The 24,816-nt window shown below is 34.3% G+C and overlaps 1 protein-coding gene across 2 annotated transcripts in view; it reads right to left on the reverse strand.

The window, feature by feature from the left end:
• The window catches only part of PCDH15 (protocadherin related 15), a 1,570,906-nt gene that overhangs the window by 633,858 nt on the left and 912,232 nt on the right, over positions 1-24,816 (reverse strand). For both annotated transcript variants that reach the window (XM_056795634.1, XM_056795629.1), the window contains 2 exons: positions 23,541-23,701; positions 14,661-14,816 (listed from right to left, as the gene is read on the reverse strand). In XM_056795634.1, coding sequence (XP_056651612.1) covers positions 14,661-14,816; positions 23,541-23,701 — 317 coding nt within the window. The remainder of the gene's footprint in view (positions 1-14,660; positions 14,817-23,540; positions 23,702-24,816) is intronic.

The following is a 24,816-nucleotide window of genomic DNA, read 5'->3' on the forward strand; positions in this document are numbered from 1 at the left end:
ACTTGACCTGGATCATAAAAGTAGTCTAGTCTTAATAATTGTTTGAAATTAGATTTGAATTCTGGTCTTTCAGATTCTAGATCACATGTTCTACTTTATCAACCAAGTTGTCTTCAAAAGATGTTGCTCAGGCATGTCTGACTCTCTGTGAGCCCATGGATTTATGTCTATAGGATTTTCTTGACAAAGATTTTGGCATGGATTTCCTTTTCCAGTTTGCCTCTAATTTACAAGTGAGGAACTGAGGCAAATAGGGGTTAAGTGACTTATCCAACATGATACAGTTGGTAAGTGTCTATGGCCAGATATGAAGTCTTATCTTCCTGATTCCAAGTCTGATTTTCTATCCATCAAACCACATAGCTTCCCTTCTTCTACTGGCTTGCATAGGTTCACCCAACTGATATTATATATGTCAGAAGTAGGATTTGAATGTAGGCCTTTATGACTCAAAGGTTAGCTCCTTATCCATGATGGCACATTGATTCATGATAGCACCAAAATTTCTGGATGTGATAAAAGAAAATTCTTTAACATTTAAAAGATTATAATCAGCTGGATGACATGAGCAGCTCAATACTGGTAAAGTATAGGAGGACTTCTTAATGAGTCCCAAGGCCCTAAGGCATGCAGTTGAGTCAAAGGACCCATAGAGAAACTAATGATGAAATTGGTCCATTTCATCAGTTCACAGTATGTAGTCCATATCTAAGAAAGAATGCATGACATGTTGAGAATGTCTATGTTGTATACATAGCATGGCTATTCATGAGATAAGGGGCTATGTAACAGTATTTTCACTTTTGCCTTGTAAAATGTGTGAGAATGCAAATATGCTTATTAAAAAAAGTAAAGAGAATATGGCCAATTATGAATTTATTAAGCAGACTAGTTATCATTTGAGCCACAATCCAGATAGTCTACATGAAGTTTCTAGTTGTAATGTCCAACACACTTTTTTGATAAAAGGGAAATATTTTGATTTAACAATGTAGAAAACAATGAATCTGGGTTAGAATAAATTTGATTTTCTGGGATAGATATAAGAGTAAATTATAGATTTCCACAATATGGGAAATCACTTTTCTGTACCAGTCTATGATTCGTTTTGAGTGTCTCCAATCATGCTGTCCAAATCTCCCATGACCACCTTCACTACATGAGAAAACACTTCATTACAGTTAATTGAAATAATTTCACTATTTCCATACCATAACAAACACCTATTTTTTGGAGTTTTTCAGATAGTTTAAACACCCCATATAGCCACATTCCCAACTTAGGGCAAAAATGAACTGTATTTCTCAGTTGATATAGCATTTAAAGAAGATTTTTAAAACTGGTTTCTAGAGGACAGCTTTTTCATTCAGGATTTTCTTATGATATAAATTGTCTAATTACCATGAGAAAATATGTGACTGACTTTCACACATCAAAATCTTCCTCCCAAATTAAGTTTGACAGTGCTTCTTAAGACTATTGGCTCATTGATTTTGAGTTGAAGGGATCTTAGACATCATCTAATATCACTCTAATATTTTACAGATAAGACAAATTAAGTGAAAGATGATTAATTTGTCCAAGAGAGAAAGTGACAGGTTCAGAATGGAAATCCTGACTGTGTCTATATATCAAGTGTTCTGTCCATGGTACCTCTTTCTAGTTTATAGGTATACATAAAAATTAGAGTTTACCCTTGTTTTCATTCTATAATTTATTAAATCTAGCTAGCACCTCTGCATCTTACCATTAAAAAGAGCACAGAAAACAAAGAAAAAATAGAATTTTAAGCATCCTTCAGATAGACCTTTCTACTAAACCTGTCACAAATGGAAATTAGGTTACTGTGTCAATACCTGCTCTTGATGAAGCCTTCCAAACTCACTGTATTCAATATTTTTGTTGCTAGATGTTCACAAACTATCTTGTTAATAATGTATCCTAGATGTCAAGCTCACAATTGAATATTTTAAAGGCATTAAATATAGCCAAGCATTGTTTAAATAATTACACATCCCTTTTCAAGAAAATGTCCCTCTTTTAAAAAAAAGGAAAAAAACAACCACCCAAATAACCTAAGAAAATCATGTGACCTGTCATATATTGGGGTGCCCTACACTTCCTAAATTACTCCTTTACCTTAGACTATTGGGACATTTATTGATTTCTAATTATTCTAAACTTTTCCTATTTTTAATCTCATCACTGGTTTCAGAAGAAATCTATCTTTGTATCAAATAGCAAAGTAAATAGAACATTGAGACCTTGTATATCCTGAAACTGTGGCACATCCACTCTACAAATTCCACACACACACACACACACACACACACACACACACACACACACACACACACATTTCATAAAATTTTTTCAAAGTTTTTGAAAGAGAAAAAGCTTCCAGAAAAATCTGGAAATTCCAGATCTCTGAAAAAACTATCAGAGGTCTCTATCTTCAACTATGTATTAATAGAGTTAGTCTAGTACAGTGGAAAGTGTTCTAGGTGTCAAAGTGAAAGATGACAGCTTCAAATCCAACTTTATATGCAGGGAGCCTTGGTGATCTGTACAAGTTTTTTTTTTTTACTTATTTTTTACTTATTATTATTATTTTTTTAAATTTTTTTTATTTTTTTTATTTACTTTTTTTTATTTACTTATTATTTACTTATATATCAAATGTGGTGATGATAATTCCTGTAACATTTGTAATGAACACAGCTAAATGATATGTTGGTAGGCTTCTATACTTGGAGTCAGGAGGATCAGAGTTCAAATGTGACCTCACACACTTATTAGGTGTATGACCCTGTGCAAATTAGTTGACATATATTTGCCTCAGTTTCTTAACAAGCAAAATGGGAGTTATAATAACATCTGTCTCTCTGGGTGGTGGCAAGGATATAATGATATATTTATAAAGCTCTATGAAAAACTTAAATAGTATATATTTTTTATTATTAATGTTATCATCATTGCCATCATCTATAACCTACTTTCAATAGTGTTGTAAGCCTCAAAATAAGATGCTATTTGAAAAAATGGAGACTTGAATGTAATTTTGTAATTTCATTTATAGCATTACATTTTTTCCATGATCAAGTAAAGTTTTCTGGCACCATTTAGTACAGTGTTGCATTCTAGTGAAATTATGGACAACTAACATTCTGATTTCTTTGATATGTCAAATGTATTCTAGTCACGTAATCCTCATCCTTCTCTATATAAATTAGTTTTTTAATCCACATGGAAGACTATGAAATTTTTCTTTTCAATTTCATCTTATTAGTTGTACAATTCAGAAATCTGACTAGTTGTATATAGTGAAATGCTTGAAGACATGGGTTGAAATCTCACTTCTAAAGTTCAGTAACTTTGGAACTATTAGAAAGCCCTAGCTTATCTCAACTATTGGATTTGTCTTTGATACACACACACACACACATTATAGATAGATAAACTGATAGATAATTGATAAATCTTGGTGTCTCAGTTTCTTCCTCTGTAAAATGAAATAGATAATGACATCTCTCAAGTCTGTTTGCTGATAAAAGAAGATACTAGTCATATAGCTTTGTAAGCACTGAAGTACTAGGTATGATTATTTATACTCAGATCCATTTCACAGTTTTTGATATAATTTTAATACCATTAATTTGCAATGGAGGATCTCCTAATAGTATAAAATTTGCTTCTTGTAGCATTTTTCTTCAAAGAATTACCAAAAAAATATGGAAAATGAATTGTGATTTTGGTTTTCATAAATACTGCTTTACTAAATGCCATTTATTAAGTGATCCTACACTAATGAGCTTAAGGATTTAGTGAAATAGCCTTTCCTTGAGACCATTACTCTTATGTCAGTGTAAACTCCTTCTGGGAGATAAACTTGTGTTTGTGGTATGCCAATGTATTTTCTCCTAAGTATTATCAGAAGGAATTTATATGCTCCTCAAATTCCAATTATTATGGACATTCTAGTTTTAATAACTATATTCCGTTACAAATTCTATGGCCATGGCAATGAATGTTCCAAAATAAAATGTTCTATTTTTATCGATTTCGTTGAAGCCAGCTAAAAATGTCCCCTGTTTGTTTTTTGTTCTTTAAACTTTGGCTGCTGCCTTTAACATCAAAACAAAGACAATGGAACAAACAAAAAAATGTAATTAGTCGATGGTATGGCACAGTACATTCTCTGTTTCTTTGTTGTTTGGGAGTTTGCAGATAATTCTTTCCTATCTCTTGTACTTCCTATCTCAGTTTGCTGCCATTAAGGTTAAAAAATATCAAATTTGAGGTGGCACAGTTTGAATTCAATTAAATAAATATTTATTGAAGTACCCACTATATATATATATATATATAATATATGTATACACATATATTATATATATATAATATATATATGTCTGGAGACAAATTTAAGGAACCTCAAGAGTTGTCTAGATATGACAGGTAAAGGTTAAGATAGTGTTATAAACTTTTATGACTAAAAGGATGGTGGTTCTACTAATAGAAATAGAGAAGTTCCGGGAAAGAATTTTGCTGGTGAGGAAATATGACAGGTTTTGCTTTTGGACAGATTGAGGATCACATAGCCACAGTGCATGCAGGTGAAATTATCCTGCAGGAATTTGAAGATGAAGAAGAGAAATTTTTCCTTTCCATCCCTCTACCATAGACAATGACACAGATGTTACTTATTAAAAACTAAGTTAAAAATCAGCAAAAAATAATCAATATGACAAAGAAATATGACTGTCCCTGAATCTCATTCATGGACATCCCTTCTTTTTCAAAAAGAATTAGGTAATATTTTTTTAAACCTTTACCTTCCATCTTGGAATCAATACTGTGAATTGGTTCCAAGGCAGAAGAGTGGAAAAGGCTAGGCAATGGAGGGTGAAGTGATTTGCTCATGTTCACACAGATAGGCTGTGTCTGAGGTCAGATATGAACCCAGGATTTTCCATTTCTTGGGCTAGCTCTCAATCTATTGCTCCACTTAGCTGCCCTCGAGTCATATGTTTTCTCATATTTTTCCTTTAAATCCAGGCTTGCCTTAGTGGTTTTTTAAAAATCATTTTTGATTGTTTACATTTTTGCTCTTTCCATTTATCTTGCAACAGTCCACTATGTATATTTTACTTAGTTCTTTTTTTACTTTGCATCAATTCATGTGAGTCATACCATGCTTCTCTCTATTCATTTCTTATATTGCTATAATATTCTATTACATACATTAAGACATTGCTAAATCAATGGACATCTAGTTTGTTTCCAGTGCATCATTTCTATAATAAAATGCTGCTGTAAATGTTTTGGTGCATACATTTTTTTTTTTGTAATCAAAGGACCTCTTTGGGATAGATAAATGAAGACTATATTTAACAATGTGTTAAAATGTTAACTCTCAATATATATTCAAGAAATTTGCTTTAAAAATAAAACAGCATTTTTTGTATTAAAGCCAACTTATTTTTCTTTGCCCTTAATTAAAAGCAGGTTTGTTCTTTAATATGAGTCTAGCCAATCAGAAAAAAATCATGCTGTCATAAGCAATAACTATCTTACAGTCTTTACAGTAAAAACAGTTTTATTTTCATAATGTTCGCCATCTTCTTCATTCAAAGTTTCTTATACCTAATTAAGGCCTTGTTAATTTAATTAATATTGGCTTCCCTTCCCAGTAAGCAAGTGAATGCAAAGAAATGCTGGCTAGTGTGGCTTAAAGAGGATCCATTCATCATTTTCTGTAATCCACACTTCCATGGTTTTGCCCCTTCTCCCCATGACAGAACAAGTTATGTTCTCTGTTAAGTGTGGCTTTTAGCATGAAACAAGCAAAAAGGCTAGCCCATAGTCTGAGTTTTATTATTTTTAAACAGATATATGCTAGAGTAGGTAACAATATTCATTGTGAGATCATAGACAATGTATTGAAATTTCAGAACATCAGTTTCCTCATCTGCAATGAATGCATAAAATGTTTCTTCTATCACAGGGTTTTGGAAAAAAAAATATTTGTAAACCTTGTATGCAAAGCCATACTAAATTTATTTTATCCAGTATTTATAAACCACTTTAGGATGTACTTTACAAATATTATCTCAGTTTACCTTCACAATATTTTATCTCACAATCTGGGGTTGGGGGTTAGGTTCATTGCTATCTTCATTTTTACAGGTATGTAAACTGAGTCACAGAGATGTTAAGTGAATTATGTAAAGATTAAAATTAACATTAATCAAATTTGTCAAACCTAGTATTTTAGCTGGATTTGAATCCAAATCTTCCTAACTCCAGTTCTAGTCCCTTACTCACTAATTTGTTTAGCTGCTCTATAGATCTTAAATGAATGCAGTGCTATTATAGAATGGATTGTGAGTAGAACTAGAGGTAAGAATTGAGTTCAAAGCTTTTCTCTTAAATATATTCTTTGTGTGTCCCCAAGAATTGTTATTGGAAAAATGAATTACTCATTGGATACTCTGTCTCTTTGTCTCTGTCTGTCTCTCCCTCTCCCTTTTTCTCCTTCTCTCTGTCTTTCCATCTCTCTCTGTCTCTCTTTTTTCTCTCTTCCCACCCTCTCTCTCACACAGAGATACATCAATATAATCACAAATCCCAACTACTTTAATGAAGGGATGCTTCTTACTTTAGTAATTCTCTAAATTTATTAAATTTGATTGTGAACAGTCATTGATAAAGGTCAAAAGCCCTTTATAACTTAGTGGTTCATCTTTGATCGTTACTTTAAGGAAGGAAAATCAATCTTCTGAGGGCAGGTTAGTGATGAGGTATTCTCAAATGACACACAGGAAATTGTCACTTTATCCATTTCTTAAAAATTCTTACTTTCCATCTTAGAATCAAAACTATGGATTTATCCCAAGTCAGAAGAGGAGCTAGAGCTAGATAATGTGAATCAAGTGACTTGTCCAGTGTTACACAGCTAAAAAGTGTCTGAGGCCATATTTGAGGCCATGTCTCTCTTGTCTCTGGGCCTGGCTTTCTGTCCACTAAGCCACCAAGTTTTGCCCTCCCTCCACCTGTTTGCATTCTTGATATATTACCAAGTAGACATGAACTGCCAAATTTTTGCAATCAGCAGGCAGTCTTTGAGATTCCAGGTTAACTTTCCCAGTATATTGTGACTTCGGAATGGGAGACAAAAAAAGGAAATATGAATTAAATCAATGACATATTTTATAAAATCATAATGGAAAAATCCAATACTTAAATTCCAGTAATATAATTTTTAAAAGGTTATAAACCATGACCACATTTGCCAAGCCATCTCTTACCCATCCTTAACCATAGGCAAGGTACCCTGGAATAACATTTCTATACTTCATACAAAAGAGTTCTTCTAAATGTAAAACTTAAATTTTTGAAAATGAAATTCATATCTAACAAATATGTATGTGTGTATATGATTAATAAATGATGGCAAACAGCCTCACACCTACCCAAACAATAAGCCAACATTTTAATTTAGATCATTATTATTCCCTATCCAAGCAATTCAATTCTGAGTAACCCCAGGGAGAAGGAAACTGATATAAACATTCTCATTCCCTTCCCAATTCTGTCTGGGCCCAGTCTCATTTATCTGATGCTACTGTTATTACTTGTATAGCCATCCAGCTATACATTTTTCTATCCTGCCTCAATCCAAAGGTCAGATTCTTACAGGATTTTATAGCAAATTCTGCCCCCAATTTAATCCTGTTAAATAAGTCAGTCCCCTGGAGCAAATTAACCCCAACTATACTGGCCTACACACACATTCAAATATTGAACTCTTTCCTTTGAACACACAGATGGGGGTCACATATATTATAAAATCTTAATAAACTCATTACACTAGAATATATACTTTTTTAAATGGTCTGCTGCATTTTACACAAGCAAACTTCATCTTAAATTTGAATTGATTACTTATATGCCTGAAGGAACTACCAAATAGTAGAGAAAAATAGAACTAATAGAGTCTATAGTATGTCATCACTAGTCTAACAACTTCAGCAAAGTTTTCCATATATGATGATTTTTACTTCAAATATTATTAGGAAAATATGATCCTTGCCCCAGGAAAACTGAACTTGCCATTGTATATTCTAGTCTGATCTCTGCTGAAGTTAAGTAAACTAGCATAATTTTTCATTCTAAGACCTTAAATGCTGATTATGTTTTATTTCTTCTTTTTATGAGCCAAGTTTTCCCTGAAATATTAATCATGCTTTGCTTTCCTTTTTATTTACTAAGTTTATGAGAGAAAAATATTACTTTTATCTTCATCAGTTTAAGGCATTCTCTGTAAGAGAATTCTGTCTACTAATAGAAATACAACTCTCTCTCTCTCTCTCTCTCTCTCTCTCTCTCTCTCTCTCTCTCTCTCTTTCTTCTCTCTCTTTCCCTTCCCCCCTCTCTCTCATGTGCATGCTCTCTCCTTAGATACATATATGTATGTATACAGATATATTGCCAGTTAGGGCATAAATAATCATTTAGAAGATTAAGAAAATAGAAAGTTTGTGATGACCCTGAATAGCCTTGTCTAAAATAAACTTTGGCCTTTTGGAATTAGACTGACAATTGACTGACTGAGCAATCAAATTCATCAAAGAATAAATTACATTATCAATATATTAGATGAGAATACTCAAGTAATTTAGAAATATATTCATGATAATCTACTATGGATGAAAATTGGGTCAGAAGTCACATTAGGGTAGGCAGAAAGGACCTTTCTTTTTGATTAGCTATGTCTCAGACATGGTCCAATAATTGAAATGGTTAAGATATTCAATGTGTAATAATTAAAAGGAAAAAAAATGAATACTCCTCCATCTACTAAGAGAAAAGCAGGTGAAAGCTTCATATAGATCAAGATATTTCATAGGCGATTGTTTATAAGGCCATAGGTAAGGTGACTAAGAAAACCGATTTTATAATGACATTGCAACAAAAATACCTGCTCAGAAGAGATTATTGATAGCCATGACCATGATAGCATCTGTTTTGATTGGAGATTTTATATATTCATATCAGAAAAGGTCCAAGAAAAGGATATTTTCCCACCTTTTCTCACTATTCTCTTAAGAGCCTCACTACCCTTCCAGGCAATGAAGTTGGTACATTGGTATTATCTCCAACTCACCATTCTCACTTGTTCCTCATATACAATGATGTATGGACTCTGTGTCCTTTCTTACATAATCTTTATCTCTCCATTCAGATATCTGCTACCATTATGGAGGACATTTCTTGCCTAGACTTTGGCAGTAGCTTTCTAATTAGTCATCTTGTTTTGAGTCTCTGCTCCTTTGAATCATTCCTCCACAGTTATCCGAGAAATTTTCCCAAAGGATGGCTACCACCATGTGACCCTCTTCTCCCTTCATTAAATAACACCAGTGATTCTCTATAAACTATTCATAGGATCAAAATAAATCATCTTGCTTAGCATCTAAAGTTCTCTACATCCAGGTCTCTTCCCATTTTTACAGATATATTACAAATTATGCTCCTTGATGATTTTTCATTGTAACTCACATACAGTAAGTATGTCATCATCTCTTCATGTCTTTGCACTGATAGCTAATGTCTAGGATGTCCTTCATCCTTATGTCACTTTCTTAGAATCTTTGCAGTACTTCAATATTCAATTACATTGTCACCATCTTCATGATACCTTTACTTATCCTCCCCCTATATCTACCCAGTCACTAATGTTTTTCACTGCAAAGTTATGTTCTAAAAGCATAACATATTCTCTCTCTCTCTCTCTCTCTCTCTCTCTCTCTCTCTCTCTCTCTCTCTCTCTCTCTCTCTTTCTCTGTCTCTCTCTGTCTCTCTCTCTGTCTCTGTCTCTTGACACAACATACACAGACATAAACATACCCATAGACTTTCACTTCCCCTGTAAAGGTGTTTTGTGGAATGAATAAAAAGATGAAATTCATTCCTGGGAATATCAGAGTTCCGTTCATAAGGGAAGAAAACCAAGCTATTATTTTCACTCTCTTATTTATTTATCAAGCCCTGTGCCAAGGAAGACACATCAGCTGTTGAAATGAAACATCGGTTACGATACCTAAAATAATCTTTATTTGAGTATCAATTTAAACTCACAATAATGATAGAAATCTATACCAACATGTATTTTAAATAGGATGAAAGAGGACATATGTGAGACTCAGAAATTTCACTTTCTGAAAATTGACCAAATATAATATCCATTTAAATCTTCAGTGAGTTTCTTAATCTTTGAGTTTCAGTTTAATATTTTAGAAAATTGTTACCTATAAGCAACACTAAGCCTTTTTTATCCCCTCAATTCAATTTGTTACTGTTTATTGCAGTTTTAAATGAGGGTATGTGTGTGGATACGCACACATATTCATTCATGCACACACACAGAGACACACAAAACTTTCTTTTGTGCTGTCTAAATTTCATCTCTGATAGAGACAAGTTTCTCTGTACCTAAGTCCACCCATTTGTCACTTGACTATGGTTACAGTGATCTATGGTGACTTCCCTGTCAGATTGCTCAATTGGGTGCTCAGGAGCATGTTGGGGAAAAGGTACACAAAGCAGATGTTCCTACGACTCTGGAGTTGCTAGTTGATCTTTGAGGTGGCTTTCTAGGCTAAGGAGGCCGAGGGAAATGGGCAGGGCTAGAACTCTTGGGCATTTGGACTACTTATGTTTCACAGAGGTCTTCCTGAGCACACAGGCCCTCCTCTTTATCAATTTTTATAGAAGAGAAAAGAAAGAAGGAAGCAGCCTAATTATGGCAGAGAGAGAAAGCTGGAGTATCTTGTTCCAGATAATCTGGGATTTAACTCTAATAGCACTTTTCCTGAGAGTGGTGGACAAAGAAGAGAAACTGAGTTCATGAATGGGGATCATGGAGTCTTTGTGGCTTCTGGAGAATAGCAAATGATCTTAATGATTTCATGGTTGAGTTCAGGAGGCAGTGTCTCTGCTAACTCAGGTGTAGTTGTGTGAGAAATATATGTCTGACCAAAACTGCACAATTTTCTTTTCACAAAGCAATTGTATAAAAAGGAAATATATATACATATATATATAATATAATATATATATAATGATGACAACATTAAGCATATTGTCCCTTTTTAGAAGGTATTCTTGAGGGTAGCTGGGTTTTTTATCCTTGTATAACACACAAATCTAATTTCTGGTACATAGTAGGTAGTTAATGAATAAATAATTGGAGATATAAGAAATAATTGAACTAGTTAAATCTCACTGTCAGTCTAAAAAGGAAATGACTTGTATTGCTGTTTGTTGAGGATGAAAATGAGAATATCTTATAAACCTACAAATGATATCCACTTCCTCTATGGCAACAAGATGGGGGATCAAATTTGGTAATAATTATAAATCATTTAGCACATTAGTTTCTGCCTCGAGGAAATGCTATAAAAATGCGAGATATGATTAGCTATTATTGTGATATGATGAATAGAGACCTAGCCTCAGAGGCAGGAATAATTTTGCCAGTTACTTCAACCAAACTTCATAGATTTTTAAGCAAATTCACACCTCTCTGGATCAGTCTTTCCTAAAAATGTGGCTTTTAGAACTGGGCCAAATACAGTATTGCAGATGTGGGCTGATCAGAGAAGAATACTATAAAAAAGGCAGCAAGGATGCCTGAAACATTCAAAAAGAAGTTAACCCTTGCTATTATCTTCTCAAAATAAAAATGTCTATCAAGGATCCTGGAGAGTCTGAACAGCACAATGTTAGAAGAGGTCACTCATTATTAGATAATAAAATCAGTATAAGGAAGGACTTTGGTGGGATAAAAACACTGGGCCAAATCTTAGAAATTCCAAATTCCAAGTCAATGCAACTATGGCTAGCTAGCATTTGGGGTAAAAATAAAATAAAGAGAGCTAAGAATACTTAACATTTAAATAGTGCCTTCTGGGTGTCTTTTTTATTTTATGTCTTTTTAATTTTATTTTTATTCTCATGGAAAATACACTTCCATATTGGTCATTGTTGTAAGAAAACATTCATACATAACCAAAACCCCAAATAAAACCATAAATACCCTGCTGTGAAAGGCAACTCCACCAGTTCTTTCTCTGGAGGGGGAGAACATTCCCTGGCATATGTCTTTCATGATTGCCTCAGATCATTGCACTGCTGAGAGTTGTCAAGTTTTCCCAGATAATCATCATACAATATTGCTGTTCCTGTGTACAGTGTTCTCCTGGTTCTGCTTATTTCACTCTGCATCAGTTCATGGAGATCTTTCCTGATCATCATTTCTTACACCACAATAGTATTCCATCACCAAAGTTTGCCATAATATTTTCCCTGCTAAGAATCTTACAAACATTATCTCATTTGATCCTCACAGCAACCCTGGAAGGTTGGTACTATTATTGTGCACATTTTACAAATGAGGAAACTGAGACAAGTAGGTTTAATGACTTGCCCACAGTCATACAGAGAAGTAAGGATGCAATGCCAGACTTAAACTCATGTCTTCCTGACTCCAGGTATAGCATTCTATTTACTCTGACACCTAGCTGACTTTTGGAGGTACTTCAAAGTCAATATGTGGAAAAAGGTTTTCTGGCCATCCAATACATAAACTAGCAAACTTCATTTTTAGCTTCCCTAAGAGAATCAGAGTACTAGGAGAGAGACATCAACCTGATGTAGTCTGTACTAGTCAGATTCACCCCTTTCTTCCCTCCTTTGCTATAAAGTGGTCCATTCTGCTTATTTCATTTAAATGAGGACATTGATGCCTGAATTCATATAGAGAAGGAGAACCTTGCTCATTCGGGCATGAAAATAATGTGGTATGAGATTTGACTGGAAGAACTGGAATCTTTGGCCTGGAGCAGGTAAACTTTAGGACAAATGTGAGAACTGTCTTTACATAACTGAAAGGATGCCATAAAGAACACCTTCTTCCTCCTGGGACCAAAGGATTCAAGTTGGAGTTATCTCTGTGAACTTGAACAAAGCAAATTTTGACTCAAAGGTATAAAATCAGACCTCAAGGCCTCTAGTATTTTTCCCTGCAGGGTATTTAACATTGCTGCAAAGGACTATGGGATAATTTGATGCTGCTATTTTGAAGAATTAGAGGAATGTATATTCCCAAGGATAACCTCACTGCCTATAGACAACAAAATGGTAATGCTTGTCTAGCTTGCTTAAGTAAACTTCCTGAAATCTGAACTCAGTAGCCAATGTTTTGTCTAGCCTAAAATTATTCCAAAGAATATCATTTTAGTTATTTGGCTTCTAGAATGTATATCACCACTCTTACTTTGTATACCTCCAGTAAGCCCCCAATTCAGGACTTCATTTTTCAAGCCTAGTGTGTACTACTGTTGCTTCTTTTTTGTTTCTCCAATGACTATAACATTTCTTTGCCTCATACAGCTTGAGAGAGCAATTCTTCATGGAAATAAGATTTTTCTTTGTTTTTTACTATCTCTTTTCTCATGCCCACCAGTAAGTACAATGGTTTGACTCAACCAGAAAATGCAAAGAACTGAGTCTGTACTTTAACCAAAAAGAGGTTATAAATTAACCACAAGCAGAATGAATTCCTTTGGGAACATTGAACTCCTTCCAGAGAGATTTATTATTAAGCCCTCACCTTCCATCTTGGAATCACTACTGTGTATTGGTTCCAAGGCAGAAGAGTGGTAGGGACTGAGCAATGGGGGTTAAATGACTTGCCCAGGGTCACACAGCTGGGAAGTGTCTGAGGCCACATTTGAACCCAGGACCTCCCATCTGTGGGCCTGACTCTCAATCCACTGAGCTACCCAGCCACCCCCCAGAGAGGCTATATATAAAGAATATATATACATACATATAAAGAATATATTAGATGATAACTTCGGTTATTCTAGTTATTTTAAAGAGGATTTTTGGGAAAAAACATATGTTACTAAATCTCTTCCAATTTTGTGTTTCTGTTCCTTGTCAGGTATAGAGATAGTCTTATTCTTGGGTTTGAGAACATGAGTTTAAATTCTCACTTTTCACTTATCAAGTGCCTATGGGTTGGTAAAGATATTTTTGTACCTTATTTTCTTCATCTGAACAAGAAGGAGAATAATATGCATACTATTTTCATCAAGCTTGTTATGAGACCTTTGTTTTTATAAACTAAAAAGAATTTTAGAATGAGTGCCCATTGTTCTATTTTCTTTGATGAAAGACTTATTATACACTCTGTCTTCTTATTTCCCACTAACACAATGAAGTTCTTGGAGGCACAAAGGAAAAGGGGCCAAACATTGCTTCTTAACTTGAATTCCTGACTTAAATAAAGCTTGTTTAAATAGACAAGAATGGATTTCTTAGAGGATTAATATATTCAGTCATAATTTTCCTGCCAATGTTTTCTGAAAACCCCCAATTAACAGATTATTTTATCTTTTTTGCCATTTTACATAGTATTCTCTATTTTTCTTTTTAAATGAGATACGAAGGCATATTGAGTATTCCTCGGCATCAGAGGTAGTGCTAAGCTGTGGATTATACTAAAAATACTATCAGCATGCATCTCGCTTTGTCTCTATATCAATCTAACAAGGCCAAAGGGAAAAAAGAGAAGAGATCAAGCAAACCTCATTCACAGTGGCATAGTAGCTCTCATGCTTGAAAGTAGGAGAGTTGTCATTTCTGTCTCTCACCACAATTCGGACTTCATGGTAAATAACAGTACCCACTTTTTTGTTAACACACTGGACTTTCACCACGATGGAATGGATATTCATTGGAGGCTGCAAGAAAGAAAGGACATTTTAATTTAATTTTATTATATTTTTAAATTTAAACCCTCACCTTCTGTCTTGGAATCAATACTGTGTATTGGTTCCAAAGCAGAAGAGTGGTAAGGGCTAGACAATGAGGGTTAAGTGACTTGTCCAGGGTCACACATCTGGGAAGTGTCTAAGGTCAGATTTGAACCTATGACATCCTGTCCCTAGGCCTGACTCTCAATCCACTTAGCCACCCTTCTGGCCCCTAAAGGACATTTTAAAAAGGCTAAAGAAACATCATTTAGATCAAATCTTGTCTAAGCAGTAGGGACATTAACTTCCAAATGTATTTTTATATTAGAAATCCTTATAAAAATGATAGCAATGTAGAAACTGACATAGTGTTTCAGATTGCCTAGAGTAAGATGGGACATGATCACAATCATTTCATTCAGAAATTTTTCATTCATGAATAAATAAAATGCATTAAATATTCAATAAGATATATGCTATATACATACTATATATGTGTGTGTTTGCAAATGTACATATATTATACATAATGGATTAGTCATAAGAAAAGCCAATATAATGTTACTATAAGGGGACACAATGATAATACAATATAATGTAATATAATGTGATAAATTATGCAAAGCAATAATATATCATGTTATATATGCTGTTGGTGTTATATCACATCACATGATATAGCACAACATATCTTCTCACATTATTTTCTATTATATTCAATCAAATGAGAATTTGTGAAGTCGTTCATCAGTGCTAATTATGAGGATGATAAAGATAGCATCATATTTTAATAGTACACACATATAAATATGCACATTTTTTCAGATGAAGAAAATCAGTTAAATGAGGTTAAGTAACTTGCCCAGCGTCACACAGCTGATAAGTTTCTGAGGCTAGATTTGAATTAATGAAGATAAATATTCCTGACTTCACAACCAGTACTCTGTCCACTCTGCCACCTAGCTGCCATATGTAACTCTGTATAGTATGAATAGAGACTATACATACAGCATAAGTATAGTGATATACATATACAGATGTTATATATATATACATATATATATATATATATATATATATATATATATATATATAGAGAGAGAGAGAGAGAGAGAGAGAGAGAGAGAGAGAGAGAGGGAGGGAGAATACGTAGAGAGCCAGGTGGCTCAGTGGATAGAAGAAAAACATCATAAACAATTCAGTATATTCACCAAGAAAACCCCATAGACAATATTGTCATTTAATAGTCCACATGGTCACAAAGTGTCAAACATGACTGATCTATTGAAATACAGAACAGAATCTAGAACTTTAATGTGTCTTGGAATCCAGAAGAAAAGAGTTCAGATATTGACTAGATTAGTAGCTATGTGGCCTTTGGGAAGTCATTTTTTTAGTTCCAACCTCAACTTTTCATCTGTAAAATGGGGATAATAATAGAATATGTTTCACAGGGTTGTTTTGCGGACCAAGTGAATTAACAAATGTAAAGAAATCTGCCAACCTAGAAATGCTAGCTGTTATATGAGAACAAAAACAATCATAGTAGTAATAATAAAATAATTATGGCAATGATATGACATAATGGAAAGAAAGTAGAGTCACAGGATCTGAGTGCAAATCCCAGTTCTACTCCTTTCTGTATGACCTTGAACATTCTTTTTCTGCTTCTGTTTTCTTATCTATAAAAGGAAGAGTTCAGCTAAGTGATGTCTAAAATGGTTTCTAATTCTAAATCTTAACTTGTTCAAAAGAAATAAACCCAACAGGAAGAGGGGACGGTCATATACAACACAAGAGCACAGAGATATGTAGAAAGTTGTGAATGTGTACAGGGAAGCACAACTGGATTCTGAGGTCAGAAGGATAAAAAGAAAAACAGAGCTAAAGTGATGTTTCAGTGGGAGCATGTTCCTAACATCTTAGTTAAAGAGAGCCAATAGAAGTTGCTCTCCTAATCGAAAATCACAAGAAATGTAGGATTCATGACAGCTAGGTAGCTCTGGATAAACTTCAGGATTGAAGTTTGGAGGATGTGAGTTCAAATTTGACCTCAGACACTTCCTAGCTGTACTAATCTGGGCAAATCACTTAATCCTATTTGCCTGACTCTTGACTTTCTGTCTTAGAATTGTTACTAAACCAAAAATAGAGGTTAAAAAAAGTGAAGCAGGCAGGATTCAAGAGAGAAAGGAAAGTCAGCTTTGTCATGAAATGATACAATTTGATCTGGAAGCAAACTTACTGAGTGTCTTTGACCTCATTTTACAGATGAAGAAATGGGAACAAAGTGAATGAATGATTTTACTCAGATCAAACATTTAATAAGTCTCTGTGGCAGAACTCAAGCCACAATCTTCATGCCTCCATGTCTAGTACTCTACATTTAGCATCCACCTATCTGCTGGAAACCTCATTCCCTAAAAAGGCTAAATGTGATTTAAAAAATATTACTTGCTTAATATTTTGACTTCCCCGAGGCAGAAGAAGAAAAAATAGAATTTTCATTTGAAATTTTCAGGGGTATTTTCCTGTTCATTGGAAATATCCTACAATGTGCTTTTATAACTCTAATGTGCTACAAAAATACTAAGGCTGACTTCTATGTCCTTGGAAGTATTCAAGGAGAGGCAGGATACTATAATTTTTAGACAGAGGATTCATGCTTTGCAAAGAAAGTTTGGCTTTGTGATTTCTTAGGTCTCTTACTCCACAAATATGTGTATTTTAATGGTTTCATAGAGCGATGTTGCATATTTCAACACAAATCTAAGACAAGATGCATATGGTCTGGTAACCATAAGCACCTAATCATCAGGGACAACCAGTGAATGATTATTTTTCTTTGAGCCTTAGTTTCCATAATTGTAAACTGAGGAGTTGTTCAAGATGATTGTAGAGCTCTTTTTAAGATTTAGGTCTATGTGGCCCTAATAGTTCGCCTAAATTTTGGATAAGATGGCCTCTGAGGTCCCTTCTAGCTCTATTTTTGTGTTTTCATAATAAATAACTTGCAAATATTGCATGAAAAATATCTAAAACCATTCCATTATTCTATATCCATCACTTGCACTGATATTATTAGGACAGAAATTAGGACAGAGCTTGCAAATAGCCAATTGATGTTTTTGGTATAATGAGTCACCAAATAGAGCACCAAAAGCCCCATACATTAGGAGCATCCAGGACCCTAGAAAGGGTTGTCACTCCACAGTCCAGTTTCCTCCTCCCTTCTCTGTTAGCCTGGATAGAACACAGAAGGCAATAAATTCTTAACCTAATGGTTCAGAGCTGAAGGCAAGAATTCCCCATGGCTAATATATAACAGACACATTGTAGTCTGATGTTAGAATAGATTCCACTCTGCTGTATGGGCTGACTGTAAATATGCCAATTGTAGTTCTACTCAGTAGATTAGTGAGAGGTTAGGGACACTGAAACGCATAGGGATGCTGAAGAAACTGCAATTTGTCTGTCATAGCTAAAGGCAAAAAAAGGCATTGTATTTTAATTTTCTCTAATTCTCTTTAATTGTTTTATTCAATCAGCAAAGAAAAACATACATGCATAATTTTGAAATAACTAATTGCAACAACTACCTTTCACTTATGGCCAAATAAATAAACTGTTTAACATATTTCATATGAATAATATTTAGCAATGTGGAGGAAATCTCTTTTTTATTTTTATTTTTCAAGAATCAAAAATTTAAAAGGATTCTAATATTGAGAATTTATTGAGGTGATAAACGTAGAGTTAACAGCTCTTTCCAAACTATTAGAATAGAAATAAAGAAATTTCTAATGATCTATGGAGGATATTGATTTCCTGTCCGTTGAAAACACAATTCTTTGGAACTGAGGATAAAAATGTGTTCTTGTCATCAATTTTAGTCCAAGTGTATCCAGTTGCCAAAAGTAGGGATATTCTTCCCAATGCTTTCCTTCTTTTCTCTTTTAGAGAATTTCCCCCTTTCTTAATATCTATAGTAAGTGAATAATATTAACTTTTTGCAAATAAGAAGAGAGTGGAGAGGGGATACCACCTTAGGAAGAGAAGAGAGACCAGAAGAGGAAAAGAGGAAAGTAAAGATGAGATAATGGGATTTAGCTGAGAATTAAAGAAATAAAGAAAAAAAAAGAAATTAAAAAATTAAAAAATAAAATAAATTAAAGAAATAAAGAAATAAATGATAGCTCAGATATTTAAAAGAAGAAGAGCTACTTTACTAAGTGGCAATACATTTTTTAAATTTTTGTTCCCTAAAGAGATGATAAAGATTAAACTTATAAAGAGGCTTTTGAAAGAAATATATAAATGGACAGATGTTCACTTTATAAGGAGTGATTAAAGGAACTTAGGGATAACTAAAGTCATGAAAACAGCTTAAAATTCTTCAGGAAAGTTGCTCAAAATGATTTGTGGAGGATAAAAACATTTTTGTGGTGGGCACCAGGATCCCCCAGTATACCCCAAATTCCTAGAAACACCACAGGTCAAAGATTAAATGGGGAATTCACCTTGTAGGGCTGGAAGCTGAACAAACATAAGATCCTCTAACTCTAAGCTTTGGGTGTACTTACACTTGCCTTAAGAAAAGTGTCTGAGCATGAGGGGACACACCATGTTTACATCTCAAATACATTAGGTTTCTCCAGATAACTTACCCACCTTTATTATCCATATATCTCAAATATCACTGATGACCCCAAACATTCCCAGGTTTCTCAAGAAGGGTAACATGATCAGGATTCCATAAAGGATGTGAACTTATACTTTTTCCCAAGCCCCACCTCTATGATCAGGATGTCATGAATAATGTGTGCTTATGTTTAAGCCCCCAGACCCAAAGGCACCTATTCTGTTACCTATTCTTCCCTGATTGCCCGACTTGTTTGTTCTCCTTTACCATCCTCCTCCCCATCCTTCCTTTCCAAGTCACTTAGACCCCATCCCTTTAGGATATAAAAATCCTGAAATTTTCTCTGTTCAGGGAGGCAATTGGCCCTTCATGTTGCCTCCCAATCATTCCACCTAAATAAATATTTCTTTCTTTAAAGGGTTTCCACCAGAGTCTGCCATTCTTGAAAGGGCACCTTCTCCAGACCAAGGGTTAATCTTCTGCCCCCCACAACATTTTGAGAAATAAAGAATATTCTTAATGAGACAGTTGTATAAGTCAAAGATTGCTTAAAGCCATTGAGGAAATGTGTTATGGATAAAAGATAAAGAATTGAAAAAATATTTGACTTCAAACCCAGAATTAGGGTTGGCAGAAAAGACAGAAGAACAGGTTGCAATTAGTGTGAATCAGATAAATAATATTTTAACAGTGATTCATGGATTATCATCAGATTCAGCAAAATGGAATAGAAAGAATCTAGTTTCCAGTCCCAGCTCTGAGCCTTACTACATGTGTGAACTTGAGGAAGTTACTTCTCTATATTCTCCTCAGTTTCCTAATCTGTAAAGTAAGGGGATGGAATAGATATATTCAGATGTTTTTGCCAAATATTTTTCTATGAATTTATGGTCAATGACTACCTTGATCTTGGATTAAAATGAGTTGAATTATGCTTTTGGATATTTGGGGACTTTAAGAGAAACTCAATTTAGTATTGATGACAATTCATGACTTGTAATTAGTGTCCATAGTCATGAGTTTTGACAAATGAATAAACTACTTTAAAGGTTAAAAATGTAAAATTGATGAAAAATGATAGCAATGTTAAAGCAGGATATGTTTACATCATCAAACAGCATAATAGAGAATAACTGATTTTATTTTCAGTCTGGGATGTAAATGGGCAATTCTGTTCATTCCAAAAAAAAAGACTCATTGAAAGATGAGGAAGATTGGAAGGAAGAGATGACCACTAAGCTTCCTTCCACCTCAAAATCTATGACCAAATGATTTGTTTATTTTGGTTACTTGACAAAATCTTTCACCTGGAGACATTCATTAGCCATTCTAATAGAATAAGGCCCATTGATCCCAGTCCCTGGTTCTTTATGAAGCTATTTATAGGAAGATATATATGTTAATTTGTAATCTCCCTACTCCATTGCAAAAAAGTAGGCTGAACAAACTGTATAATTGTCTACAAATCAAACATAGTAGACTGGCCCCCAAATCAAATTTATAGGATGCAAATTTTGCAATGTAATAAATACTCTTCAAAGAACTTTGCTGAATCTGGAAAGATTTTAAATAAGTCCAGAAGCCTTGTCCAACCAGGAAACATAAAACAAAGCTAAGGGCCAGAAATGAGATTGCACTTTTCCATTTGTTTTCTGCTTCACAATCACAGAAAAATCACCTAGACAAACAGAATGTATGAATATTCAAAATATTGTTAGGACAAACAAATTATTCAGGGCCATACAAGGAATAAGGAGAAGAGCTGAGCTATTCAAACTTAGTTCTTCAGGCTCCAAATACAGCATTTTCCTATAGCCATTACTTGCATTGTGTTGGATGAAGCTCACAAAGTAGAATTCTAAATATCCAAATTTATCTCCATGTCATAGTGATTTATGTTTCTCTAATTTTAACATTTCCAAGATTAGCTTCCCCCCTACATCATGGTTTCTTGAGCTGAGGTATGTGGCCACCTGGATATGAAAATAATAGGAGTTCACTATGGATAAGTTGTGTTCTCTTAAACCAAACTGGTCACCTCCAGCTCTACATCTCTGCTTCCAAGTCAATGGGTTGTCACCAACCTCAAACCATTTGGCAAATAATTCAAAACATTGGGCTAGAGAATTCTAATTTCTTTTCACTAGGAAATCTCAACTGCTGAGTGAAGTGAGAGCATATTGAAAGGATAAACAATTTGACCTGTATCACATGGGTTCTGCGACTGTGAAGGAATATTTATCCCTTTATCTGATTTTATATAATTAGTCTAATCCTATCTTTCCCTTCACAGGAAATTATCTTTTGAATTATGTTTTCTTATTCTTCTAACCTTGGATCCATACAGTATGACCATTTTCATCTCTTTGAAAGTCTTTACTTCATATATGTTATGAAAATAGTAACATGTATATAGTTCTTGCTTTGTTTTGTTCTCAATTGTATATATGTGTCTTTGAAGGAAACAATAATTCCATTCTTTGTTTTAGTATCTCCAGTGTATAACACAATGTCTGTCTCAAAATTGTGTTTAATGAAAGTATAAGCCTTGTTTTCTTCATTAGGAGAATAAGAATAATACACATAGTACTGCTACCACTGTGTTGTGGTATTATATAGAAATGGTAAAAGTGTTATGTAAATATCAGCTATCATTATTGTCATATCATTGTCATCATCTTGCTGACCTGGGCAGCAGCACCACTACTATTACCACCTCTGCCACCATGTCCATTGTCACCGCCATCACTATTTTGTCCAAAATGAGGATTCCATACGTTTTAGAAGCTTACTTGTTTTGAAGATTCCCTCCCTATTCCATGCTCCTCAATATTCCTGAGACTAACTTGGAGATAGAGAAATGTGGTGTATTAATCACTGTCAAGAAGTATTTTTTAACTTCTGATAACTCTTTCCCCATTTGGGTTTTGCAGGCTGGAGTTCTTAATTTTATATTCAATTTTATGGGATATAGTCTGATGCAGTGGTAGAACTATTGGTGTGGGAGTCATGGAATCACTGTTCACATCTCAGTTTCCTACTTAATGTATTATCATCTTGGGCAAGTCCATTACTTTTTCTGGGTCTCTATTCCCTTACTTATAAAATGAGGGAATCCTATTGGATGAAGTGGGAGATCTCTTCTAGAACTAAATCTCTCATCCTAGTATTTGTTTAGAGTATTCTTTACCTAATTGACATTAACATGTGGAATAGGTAAGATTTATTTAAATTAATGGAATTAGACAGGAAAAATAAACAATCAAATAACATGGACTATATATTCTCTTCATTTTTTAAAAAGTTGAGGAATTTGATAACCCTAGGAGGTTTATTGGATGATTTAAGTGACAAGTAACACTATTACCATTAGAGTCCAGAGTATAACCCTGAGTCTCCTGAGTTTGAGTCCAGGGATTTTCCTATTCTATCACAGTTATTCAAGGAACAATTTCATTGAACTTGTCCTGCTTCTAGCAATGCAAGTTCACCTACCTGTATACCTAAGAGGATCTTGAGAAACCATTTAAAATTTTTCTTTCACCTAATCAATGATCTTTCTTTGGTTAATCTCATATTAAATACCTCTGAATTTATCCAGGCTGGTCCTCATAATAAAGACACAAATTTCTCCTTGAATCTGAACTGAAAGTTTTAATAAATTGGTAGCATCAGTCTGAGATTTCACTTCTTGGCTACGACTTTCAAGAATCCAGGCTCCCCTGAAAACTATGATTAAAATACCAAAAAAAAAAGACAATATCATTCAAAAATGTAAAAGTTATAATTTATTTTGGATGACAGTGACAGATTTTGCACCTAACTAAATTGATTAAAGCTCTCCTATCCATTTTTATGAATGTCATTAGTCTAATTTCTACAGATCAAAAGAAAACATCACTGTTCCTCTGGTTTCCCATTCATTACTCATTGCTTATTTATTTCAAGGTTTTGGCTTTGGTTTTCCACATTCAATATCAGCCTTTTTGCAAATGTTCTAGATCTCTATGGAGGGAGAGGTGGGAAGGTGGGATTAAGAGAAAAAGAGAGTACAAAAGAAAAGAACTAACATCTCTGTCCAGTACTCTGCCGGTGCTATTTAAGAAGAGCATCTGTCTGATTGGATCCAACATCACCCAGTAATCCGTGTTGTCCTTTAATGAGAGTTCAATGGTAGGATTGGGTCCCCCAGCTGTCCCTTTGATGAGCATGTTGTCCACGATGATTGTACCTGAAAGCAAAAAAAAAGGAATCTGCTGAAAACCACCCTACACCGACTATGATTTTTAGTAAAGCTCAAAGCATTTAAACAAGTGATGAGAAGTTGATCTCTTTTTAGGCAGAAAATTTGGAACATTTATTTCAAAACTTGGTTTGATAGTATTCACTGTGGGAAGGAAACATTATGATAAAAAAAATATCCAGAAGAGATTATTTCAGAGGAAAAAAGTGGGCATGTGAGAGGATATAGGAGTAGGTATTTAGTCAGAGAATTAGATCTACCATACCTCAGCCTTCTAGCCTATTTATATTATGAGTTTATCTTCTTCACTTTCCATCCTCCTATCTCCACAGGAGTTATCATTCAATCTTATCATGAACAAAAAGAAAAACCAGTAATAACAAAGGCTGATATTTCAATTCATTCAGTAAAGCTTCTGATACAGAGATTCAGAAGAGAAAAGAAGATAATAGATAAAGAAATTGTAGAGTCTTCCCACAGTGAGAGCTGCTGTCTTATTTTGTTCCCCTGCCCCTCAAGCAAATCCTTAAATGATAAATCTAAATGTTCTTTATGTCCACCTGCTGGATTGTGGGTCCTCAAAAGTTAATCATTGCATATGGTGCTCTTTCAAGGCCACTGCAATGGTGAATATCTAGGCACTAACTGGGTCGCTGTAGGGTAGAAATGAGGAAAAAAATGTTAATTCTCCTCTTGCTACTACATAGGAATGATATTGCCCTAAACTCCTGTTACATGAAGATGGCTTTAAGGGATTGGGGCAGGTTAGCCCAAAGAAGAACTGACTGAGTGGGAAGATGCTGGCTGCTGGCTTCAAATATTTTGTTTTTCTGACTTCCATAAAGAAGAGGGATTCGCCTTGCTCTCCTTGACTTCAGAGGGCAGAAAAAGGAGTAATATATGGATGTTCCAAAGAAGTAAATTAAATTGCTACATATGAACTATTTAGCCTTATCCCCTACTGCTCTGCAATGTCTAAAGCTACCCAGAAAATTATTTTGTGTTGTTTTTACAACCATTTTTCACTGACATGTGTACATGTTGTTGTTTTCCTGCCCATTGAATGTAAGCTTCATGAAGTCAGAGACAGCTTTATTTTAATT

The sequence above is a fragment of the Monodelphis domestica genome, chromosome 1, assembly GCF_027887165.1.
Source record: "Monodelphis domestica isolate mMonDom1 chromosome 1, mMonDom1.pri, whole genome shotgun sequence".
NCBI classification, from domain to species: domain Eukaryota; kingdom Metazoa; phylum Chordata; class Mammalia; order Didelphimorphia; family Didelphidae; genus Monodelphis; species Monodelphis domestica.